Source organism: Primulina eburnea, chromosome 2 (assembly GCF_022965805.1).
Source record: "Primulina eburnea isolate SZY01 chromosome 2, ASM2296580v1, whole genome shotgun sequence".
NCBI lineage: Eukaryota > Viridiplantae > Streptophyta > Magnoliopsida > Lamiales > Gesneriaceae > Primulina > Primulina eburnea.
In genome coordinates, this window is record NC_133102.1 from 188005 (window position 1) to 199530 (window position 11526).

Sequence of the window (11526 nt, forward strand, 5' to 3'; positions counted from 1 at the left end):
ATAAAGCAACTACATACTTCAATACTCCACTTAACTTAACTTTGTTCAAAAAAAAAAATACTCCACTTAACTACTCCCATTAATTCGATCAAATCAATTTTGTCAATCTTTATAATAAAAATATTATTTTTGATATTAAAAAAAATAATAATGATATGCCATTTGTGTTGCAGTTGCAGTCCATTTTTTGTTTTTTGACTTGGCCCCCAGTCAAAATACGAGTAACAAACATTTCCTTCATCTTGCTCTTTTATTCTCTACAACGGATTGGATTCTCCACCTTTTCAACTTCCGTCTCTCCTATATATCACTCTGTAAATTTTTCTGTTGGAACAAAAACCAAAATTGAATCTTTGTTCAATCTGAATCCATGGGTCTGACAGATTTATCGGTTTTTGTCGCTCTCGCTCTAACTATTGCTTCAGCTTCACTGGTTCAAGGGAATTCTGAAGGGGACGCACTTTACGCACTTCGCCGGAGCTTGTCCGACCCGGATAACGTGCTACAGAGCTGGGATCCGAACCTCGTGTGTCCTTGTACTTGGTTCCATGTCACCTGCAACCAAGACAACCAAGTCACCCGCCTGTATGCTTATATAAATCCCCATAATTGATTTATTCGTCGTCATGTGTGCCTGATGCTTTTGTGTGTTCCGTCTTCACTTGAAGGGTTTTTTATGGGTTGTACGCTGCTTGATATTGGGCGTGAAATTGTATGATTTTTGCTAGTTTAAATTGGTTGTCTGTGTTACTTGTGTGAACTAGTACTATCTGGTACTGATTTTATCTAATTCTTGGGAAATCTTAGCTGTCTCCTTTTTGGTTGAATTATATCAAGTCAGTTGGAGGAAGAAAAATTATTGAATTCCCATTTTTCCAATCTAGTCTGGTACTCTCTCTAATGTTTTTGGTTTGGTGCATTCAAGCTTCAAGCGAAGATATGAATTTTATTTTAATTTTTATCACTTTGCTGTTGCTTGAGGAAATGGGATGAGATTGATAGTCCATGGAGGTTACATAAGTTCAATCATTTGGTTAGCAATTCATGATGATCATGACAGAGAGCTCTGTTAGCTGTTGAGCATGGTCAAATGAATTCATCTTTTGCAGATTTTACACAATCTATTTCAAGTATCAAATGTCCACAATTGTGGTACATGGTTTACAAGTTTAGGTGTTATTTTCTTTTGACAAATGAAACAATGTTCTTCCCTGAATCACATTACCGTTCCCTCTTTACATGGTTTGTGTGGGGGCCCTTAGCTCCTAATCGTTATTACAATGCAATCTGATTAGGGTTAATTAACTACAGCGGAAAGCGACTTTAAAATTTCTTTACGACGAGCCCAAAATATCTCTTCTATAATTTAAATACTAAAAATAGTATCTAAATTCAAATCATAAAACACGCCCACACGAAATCAAAACCAATCACATACAAACATCTCATATCCTCGGGACATGCCCCGGTATATAGATACATATACATATATACTGGGAACAAGACATAAACATAAAACCTCAGCCCAAGCTGTGGCTCCCTCCAGAAGTACCCTCTCTGGTCTCCTGATATCCTGGAGGACCTGCCATTGTCCACACACAAAGACAACAACAGCCCCCCTTGGGGGTGAGCAAAGCTCCGTATGGAACAACCAATCATATATACCACAGATATCTAAACAATGATATATGGTATGCAATGCATGTATGTCGTGGAGGTATCAGGTCAAATGCCCATCCACTGAGCACATGTCAGAATCAATCGAATCGCTATCAAATCAAATCAATGCTCGAGCTGGCACACCGGTCGATATGGGAATACACATATGACAACGTCGACGAAGCGTCGTCAATCCCACATCTCATATCCAATCATATGGGGCCACAATTGTCTATGCTTTACGGGTCATATAATACCGGCATAGCGATTGTGTTCACAAACCCCGGAATCCAATCAAATCATATCAGGGTATCCAAGGATCATAGCTCAACGTGCATGTCATGTATCGATGTATGCATAAAATGACGTGTGTTAACAAAACATTTATTTTATACATCGATACTCCAATCTCCATGTCATGTATGCCACATCAAATCATCAAATAGGCACATAGACACGTATTCCAATCCAATCCAATCAAATCAATCCAATCATATATCATATAATACAGATACCTGTCGTATGTTACCCGGTCGCAACATACCTCAATTCTTCGTTCCAATTGATGTAGCTGGAAGATACACTTTATCTACATCAATTACATACTCATTTCAATCAATAACATACTCCAAAATCATTAATATGAGTTTCAAATATCATTTGAAACTTCAAAAATTCATATCAAATCATAATCATATCATAATTCAATTCCGACTTCGAATACGAGTTTATTGTCGGATATTCTACTACATATCAGAAATTCAACTTCAAATACATAATATTCCAGCACCTTGATATTTAAAGCTGATGGAACTGGAAGAAAATTACCTCAGTCAGAAGCCCTCAACGCGCAGATAACAAATATATAATTTGTTTCGCGTTTAGACTGCGTCTCGAAGTCGATTTGAACGATAGAAAATGAAAATCTCTCGTGTTTCCCTCGAAGCCTCTGAAATGAAATGAAAGAAACGGAGGAAAGAATTGTTCTTATCACCTCACCGCTACCGCGCTCGGGCGGTAGAATTCTCGCGCCCGAGCGCGAGACATTCTGCCCCCGGTTTCAACTTACACCGCGCTCGAACGGTCAAAAATTACCGCTCGGGCGCGAGGTGTTCTGCCCGAATATCAAGTTTTCATTCCCTAGCGCTCGGGCGGTCATTTTCTACCGCCCGGGCGCCACATGTTCTGTACAAATTTTAAGTTTGTATTAAATTGGCGTCCGGCCTCTCAAATCAATTCGTACAACATCAATTCATATTCAATATTCATTTTCCAATTTCATTGTCATAATATACATCATATACATAATCACATATCAAATTCATTAATTATCGATAATCACATAGGATTTACGATAATACGATACACGGTCCTTACATTTCTCCCCCTCTTAAAAGATTTCGTCCTCGAAATCTCAAACATCACTATATACATAACATTGGTAAACATACATATGTCACCAGTTATAGTACATATCAAAACTAAAATCAGAATAAGGATCAGAATACATCGAATACAATGGAACAGATGGATCAGCATCAAATAAATGCGGATATGATTCTCGCATTTTGCTCTCCAATTCCCACGTCGATTCTTCAACACCATGTCGTGTCCATTGCACTCGTACCAGAGGAATCGATTTGTTTCTCAATATCTTTTCCTTTCGATCCATAATGCGAACAGGTTGTTCAACATAGGAAAGAGAAGGATCCAGTTCAACCTCATCAGGTGCAAGTACATGTGATGGATCAGGTTCATATTTCCTCAACATAGAAACATGAAACACATCGTGAATAGCAGATAGAGCTGGTGGCAATGCCAATCGATACGCAAGATCACCAACTCGATCCAGAATCTCGTATGGACCAACATATCGAGGAGATAACTTCCCTCGCATGCCGAATCGAACAGTGCCTCTAAAGGGAGATATCTTCAAAAACACTCTGTCACCTTTCTGGAATTCCAAGGGTCGTCTTCGTTTATTCGCATAACTCGTTTGACGATCCTGAGCAGCTTTCATCCGCTGCCGAATTAACTGAACCTTATCGTTCATTTCCTGTATCATTTCAGGTCCAGTCAATTGTTTCTCACCAATCTCATCCCAGAATAACGGTGATCTACATCGTCTCCCATATAGAGCTTCAAACGGAGCCATACCGATACTCGTCTGAAAGCTATTGTTATAAGAAAATTCAACCAATGGTAAGGCATCTTGCCATCCCATTCTAAAGTCCATCACCACAGCACGCAACATATCTTCTAACGTTTGAATCGTACGCTCGGTTTGGCCATCAGTTTGAGGATGATAAGCAGTACTCATAGCCAAACGCGTACCCATCGCTTCCTGGAAACTACCCCAGAATTTAGAAGCAAACCTGGGATCACGATCAGATACAATTGAGACTGGCACCCCGTGCAGTCTCACAACATTCTCAATGTATAAACGGCCATTCTCTTATAAGAATAAGTCCGTTCATACGGAATAAAATGTGAAGATTTCGAAAGCCGATCAATAATCACCCAAATAGCATCACAGTCCTTGGGCGAACGAGGTAAATGAGTTACAAAATCCATAGCGATATGCTCCCAATTCCATTTCGGGATTTCAAGACTATGGAGCAGTCCTCCAGGTTTCATTCTCTCGGCTTTCACTTGCTGGCAGACAAGACATTTAGAAATAAATTCAGCAATGTCCTTCTTCATACGTCTCCACCAGAATTGAGGTCTCTATGTCAAATACATCTTCCGACCTCCAGGGTGAATACTGTATTTGCTACAATGCGCTTCTCGAAGAAGGGCAGATCTCAAATCAGAGTCGTCAGGAACTACCAGCCGACCATTAAGTCGTAAAGAATCATCAGAAGAAATCTGAAATCCAGACTGATGTCCAGCAGATACCAGTTCTTTCGACTTTAGGATCTGAGCATCGCTTCGTTGGGCCTTTCGTATCTTCGATATCAAACTCGGCTCAATTTGCAATGCTGAGACAGTGACAGAATTCCAATTCGAGTGAAAAGTCCAACCAGAAGTACATATATCTTCATGTACCTTGGCGACACTGACAGAAGCTAGAACAGAATCATGAACTTTACGGCTCAGGGCATCCGCAGTAACATTCACCGATCCGGGGTGGTATTGAATCTCACAATCAAAATCCTTCAGGAGATCCATCCACCTGCGTTGCCTCATATTCAAATCAGATTGAGAAAAGAGATATTTCAGACTCTTATGGTCCGAATAGATAACAAACTTTTCTCCGTACAAGTAATGGCGCCAAATCTTCAAAGCAAACACAATGGCGGTCAATTCGAGATCATGAATAGGATAACGAGTTTCATGAGATTTCAATTGACGAGACGCATAAGCAACCACCTTGCCATGTTGCATCAGAACACAGCCCAAACCTTTACCAGACGCATCTGTACACACCACAAATCCTCCGGTACCTGAGGGAATAGTAAGCACAGGTGCTGTGGTTAATCTCGTCTTCAATTCAAGAAAACTAGCTTCACATTCATCTGACCAAATGAATCTCTGATTCTTCTGTGTCAGTTGAGTAATAGGTTTAGCTATCTTCGAAAATCCTTCAATAAAACGACGATAATATCCAGCTAAACTCATGAAGCTACGGATCTCAGGAACATTCGTCGGTCTTGGCCAATTCAATACAGCTTCGACCTTCGAAGGATCAACAGATATGCCATGTCTCGAAATGACGTGGCCCAGAAATACCACTTTGTCCATCCAGAATTCGCATTTGGACAATTTGGCATACAAATGACTAGTACGAAGAGTTTGAAGTACCAATCTCAGATGTTCAGCATGCTCCTTTTTCGATTTCGAATACACAAGAATATCATCAATAAACACAATAACGAATCGGTCCAGATAATCTCGGAAGACACGATTCATTAAATCCATAAAGATAGCAGGAGCATTCGTGAGACCAAAAGGCATAACCAGGAATTCATAATGGCCATACCTCGTACGAAAAGCAGTCTTGGGCACATCTTCGTCTCGAACTCGTACTTGATGATACCCAGAACGAAGATCAATCTTCGAATATACAGAAGTACCTTGAAGCTGATCAAACAAGTCATCGATACGCGGAAGTGGGTACTTATTTTTCACAGTAGCCCGATTCAGTTGTCTATAGTCGATACACATTCGCATCGTACCATCTTTCTTTCGAACAAATAAAACTGGAGCTCCCCAAGGTGATACACTCGGTCGAATATATCCCTTATCGAGAAGATCCTGTAATTGTTCTTTCAATTCTTTCAGTTCCAGTGGTGCCATGCGGTAAGGAGCTTTAGATATAGGCGCAGTCCCCGGCACAAGATCAATACTAAACTCAACTTCTCGATGAGGAGGAAAATCAGGAATCTCATCGGGAAATACATCCGGGAATTCTTTCGCAACAGGAATCTCCGATAAAGAAGACTCCTTCTTCGAAATATCAATAGCGTAGATAAGATAACCCTCATCTCCGCTAGTCAACAATCGAGACATCTCCAAGGAAGATATCAATGGAATTTTGGCTTGGGAACCCTTGCCATAAAAATTCCACTTGGGTCCATCAATCGGTCGAAATCGAACTACTCCATGACAACAATCAACAGTAGCTCGATTCGTCATCAAGATATCCATGCCAACAATACAATCAAAGTTGTGCATAGGGAGGACAATCAGATTCAGAAATATCACATTATCCTCATATATCAATACACAATTATGCACAACTTTCTCAGACAATATAATCTTCCCTGCTGGCGTGGCTATCGACAAAGTATCATACAACGGGGTACACTCAATATCGTGAGATGCAACAAATGCATGAGATATGAATGAATGAGATGCTCATGTATCAAATAAAACACGTGCAGGATAATCGCAAAGCGTGCAAATACCTGCAATCACACCTCCAGGAGCTTCTCTTGCCTGATCCTCAGTCATGGCGTACACTCTCACTTGAGGAGGAACTTGGGCACTCTGACCACCCGGTCCTCGATATCGTGGGACACTCGACTGCTGAAAAGATGGAACAGAAACAGCAGGTCTCATCATACTAGGGCCACCTCTAAATCCTGGCTGGGGTTGAGCAGAAGTCGTACCCCTGTTCGGACATACTCGAGAGAAATGGCCTTCCTGCCCACATTGATAACAAGTACCAAACATACCTCGACACTGCTCGATAGTATGTTTGCCTCCACAATGACTACAGTAGGGAGCTATCACAGGACTCCCTCGCTGTGATCCACTAGAGCTCGAAGAAGACGAAGAAGCAGATCCAGTCTTCTTGAACTTCTTACCCCTCGGTCGCAAAGTAGGCTGCTGAGCTGACACCGGTGGTGGAGGAGTATACTGTGGACCTCCCCGCCTAAGTCCAGCCTCGGCTGCCTTGGCTCGTTCAACTGCCTCTGCGTAGCTGGTAGGCAATCCAGAAACAACATAGGTATACAAGACAGGATGTAAACCATTTACAAACCTGTTATATTTTGCCCTCGCATTCCCAGCCACGTGAGGTGCATACTTCAATAACGTAGAAAATTTCGAAGCATACTCTGCAACAGTCATCGTTCCCTGCTGCAGATTATTGAATTCATTCTCCTGAGCAGTATAATAAGAAGGAGGGGAATACTGCTCCAAAAACTGGGCCTTGAAGACATCCCATGTGACTTCAGTCCCAGCCTCTTTCAGTCCAATCTCAGCGGCTTCCCACCAAGATTTAGCTCGGTCCTTCAACTGATAAAGAGCAAGTTTCAGTCTCCGAGCTTTGGAATACTCAACAATATTAAACAAGTGCTCGATATCCTTCGGCCAGGACTCAGCTCTTTCAGCACTCTCAGTGCCAAAGAACTTCGGTGGTTTCAGATCCTGGAATCGAGCCATCACAACATCCATGGACAATCCTTCAAATTGCCCAACAATCCTCTCAGTACTGCTACTCGCAGTTTCATTTGTGTGATCCATCTACAAATCAAAAGATGAATATCACAATTTCATATCAATTCATAATCTCATCATCTCATGTCATCAATCTCATCAGATACTTACTCAAATCAAATCACATAAGAGCAAGTAATACAAATAAGTCAAACACATACGCACAATTCATTTGTGCCTATTCAAGTGTACACAAGACTTAATAGAGCATTCCCAGCTATGCTCTGATACCACTCTGTGTGGGGGCCCTTAGCTCCTAATCGTTATTACAATGCAATCTGATTAGGGTTAATTAACTACAGCGGAAAGCGACTTTAAAATTTCTTTACGACGAGCCCAAAATATCTCTTCTATAATTTAAATACTAAAAATAGTATCTAAATTCAAATCATAAAATACGCCCACACGAAATCAAAACCAATCACATACAAACATCTCATATCCTCGGGACATGCCCCGGTATATAGATACATATACATATATACTGGGAACAAGACATAAACATAAAACCTCAGCCCAAGCTGTGGCTCCCTCCAGAAGTACCCTCTCTGGTCTCCTGATATCCTGGAGGACCTGCCATTGTCCACACACAAAGACAACAACAGCCCCCCTTGGGGGTGAGCAAAGCTCCGTATGGAACAACCAATCATATATACCACAGATATCTAAACAATGATATATGGTATGCAATGCATGTATGTCGTGGAGGTATCAGGTCAAATGCCCATCCACTGAGCACATGTCAGAATCAATCGAATCGCTATCAAATCAAATCAATGCTCGAGCTGGCACACCGGCCGATATGGGAATACACATATGACAACGTCGACGAAGCGTCGTCAATCCCACATCTCATATCCAATCATATGGGGCCACAATTGTCTATGCTTTACGGGTCATATAATATCGGCATAGCGATTGTGTTCACAAACCCCGGAATCCAATCAAATCATATCAGGGTATCCAAGGATCATAGCTCAACGTGCATGTCATGTATCGATGTATGCATAAAATGACGTGTGTTAACAAAACATTTATTTTATACATCGATACTCCAATCTCCATGTCATGTATGCCACATCAAATCATCAAATAGGCACATAGACACGTATTCCAATCCAATCCAATCATATAATACAGATACCTGTCGTATGTTACCCGGTCGCAACATACCTCAATTCTTCGTTCCAATTGATGTAGCTGGAAGATACACTTTATCTACATCAATTACATACTCATTTCAATCAATAACATACTCCAAAATCATTAATATGAGTTTCAAATATCATTTGAAACTTCAAAAATTCATATCAAATCATAATCATATCATAATTCAATTCCGACTTCGAATACGAGTTTATTGTCGGATATTCTACTACATATCAGAAATTCAACTTCAAATACATAATATTCCAGCACCTTGATATTTAAAGCTGATGGAACTGGAAGAAAATTACCTCAGTCAGAAGCCCTCAACGCGCAGATAACAAATATATAATTTGTTTCGCGTTTAGACTGCGTCTCGAAGTCGATTTGAACGATAGAAAATGAAAATCTCTCGTGTTTCCCTCGAAGCCTCTGAAATGAAATGAAAGAAACGGAGGAAAGAATTGTTCTTATCACCTCACCGCTACCGCGCTCGGGCGGTAGAATTCTCGCGCTCAAGCGCGAGACATTCTGCCCCCGGTTTCAACTTACACCGCGCTCGAGCGGTCAAAAATTACCGCTCGGGCGCGAGGTGTTCTGCCCGAATATCAAGTTTTCATTCCCTAGCGCTCGGGCGGTCATTTTCTACCGCCCGGGCGCCACATGTTCTGTACAAATTTTAAGTTTGTACTAAATTGGCGTCCGGCCTCTCAAATCAATTCGTACAACATCAATTCATATTCAATATTCATTTTCCAATTTCATTGTCATAATATACATCATATACATAATCACATATCAAATTCATTAATTATCGATAATCACATAGGATTTACGATAATACGATACACGGTCCTTACAGTTTACAAGTTTAATTTTTTACTTGTATTGTGATGTCTATTGAGCACAGACATTTTCTTTTGGTTTTTTAGCGACCTTGGCAACTCAAATTTGTTTGGTCATCTTGTGCCTGAGCTTGGGAAACTGGAGCATCTCCAGTATCTGTGAGTGTTATGCAACTCATGCTTTGTTATTGCTATTACGTAGTGCATTGTTTCACTTGCATACACAGGATTTTGCCCATCTATTCTGGCTCGCGGTTAACATTATATTTATTCGTTTTACCAGATGCAAAAATGAAAGAATTTTGTGCTATATTTTGTTTTATTATTTTCATTACTTTATTTATTCGTTTAATAACTTTCACTTAATCTATTTTACTTTACACATAAATGTAACTTTCTTTTATTTTTCTTTTCGTTTAATATATTTCAGAGAACTTTACAAAAATAATATTCAAGGTACTATTCCTGCTGAGCTTGGTAATCTGAAAGGCTTGATAAGTTTGGATCTGTACAACAACAATATTTCAGGAACAATCCCTCCATCATTGGGAAAATTGAAATCCCTCATCTTCTTGTAAGTTTTATCTCAATTCTCCATACCTATTGAATTCACCAACATTCCCTGGCAGGATGGTATATTTTGTTGTGTGATTCACTTTCATATACCAATCATCCACGGCAGATTAAGTACCCCTTTCGTTCTCCCTTCTATTCTCTTCTTTGCACTGTGAGTACCCATGTGAGCTCATGAGTCATGACTACTTCCTATACGACATTGAAGTAAATAAGTACTCTTGCAGGCGTCTGAACGACAATCAGCTAAATGGACCAATCCCAAGAGCACTTGCTAGTGTATCTAGCTTGAAAGTTGTGTGAGTGCACTTATGATTTGTACTTCTACACGCACCATTGAATCATTTAACAAGTGCAGGATGGGATTGATTTATATCTCCATTTGTTTTTCAGGGATGTATCTAACAATAACTTGTGTGGCACAATTCCTACCTCTGGCCCATTCGAGCACATCACCTTGGACAAGTAAGATACTTGATTATAAGTATTGCTTGCATATCCATTTATTTATTCCATTCTCGCACTCATTGCATCTACCAATAAATAATCTGATATATCTGTTTGAATTCTTTTGTGCTTATATATTATATTTATGATAGTATTATGATTCCTTTATCTTTGGTTTCTTATTCATGAAATCATACTGAGATTTTACTACCTTGGCCTTTGTTTCTTGCAGCTTCGAGAACAACCCTCGCCTCGAAGGTCCGGAGCTGCAAGGACTTGCAAGTTATGATACCAACTGCGTGTAAAGAAGTGATGTTAGATGAAGAACTTTTCATGTTTAAAGTTTCTCATATTGTTACTTACTGGGATTTGTTTAGCTGCTGCATCGGTTATCTGCTTTGTAAACTTGATGGCATTACTATGGTAGGCACTGGTGAACGAGTAAGTAGACCATTAACATGCTGCTATAAATTGAATTGCATCCAATATCGGAGCCCCACAGGCCAAGCCATTTCCTTTTGGTCGATCACGAAAGTAGGATGTTTTTTCACCTGCTATATTAACTGTATACCCATCGTCAATTCTGTTTCCGTTGCAAGTATGCCAATATGTAATTTACTGTCGGTCCGCAACACTGCTACACCAAGCATGCCAATATGTAATTAACTATGAGCCGCAACACTCTGCTACACCAAGCGAGTCTCATGTAGCCTGTTGCTTCTCTTATATGAAGGATGCAAGTAGGACAGGTTATTCGATCAAAACTCGAATTCTATTTGACTTACGTTTAACACAATATTACTGACAAAGCCAAGTAGTCTTCATAAACATTTGATTGTTCAAACAATATGGAAAGAGTTATCTATCCAAACTAAAGGAACAGGATATTATGGAAGAATTAGAGGGATAG

The 11526-nt window shown here is 40.1% G+C and overlaps 1 protein-coding gene across 1 annotated transcript; it reads left to right on the forward strand.

Annotated features, from left to right (window-relative positions):
- The first annotated feature begins 216 nt into the window (after positions 1-216).
- LOC140815611 (leucine-rich repeat protein 1-like) lies at positions 217-11102 on the forward strand. Its single transcript, XM_073174688.1, has 6 exons — positions 217-585; positions 9684-9755; positions 10027-10170; positions 10397-10468; positions 10563-10634; positions 10849-11102. The coding sequence occupies exons 1-6, from the start codon at positions 371-373 to the stop codon at positions 10919-10921; spliced, it is 648 nt and encodes a 215-aa protein (XP_073030789.1). The 5' UTR covers positions 217-370; the 3' UTR covers positions 10922-11102.
- The last annotated feature ends 424 nt before the right edge of the window (positions 11103-11526 follow it).

Bases quoted from the DNA above. Each gene is read 5' to 3' on its own strand.
- LOC140815611 (XM_073174688.1), top strand. From the start codon at position 371: ATGGGTCTGACAGATTTATCGGTTTTTGTCGCTCTCGCTCTAACTATT. The intron at 9,756-10,026 runs GTGAGTGTTATG...AATATATTTCAG, and splicing joins CTGGAGCATCTCCAGTATCT to AGAACTTTACAAAAATAATA. The intron at 10,635-10,848 runs GTAAGATACTTG...TGTTTCTTGCAG, and splicing joins GAGCACATCACCTTGGACAA to CTTCGAGAACAACCCTCGCC.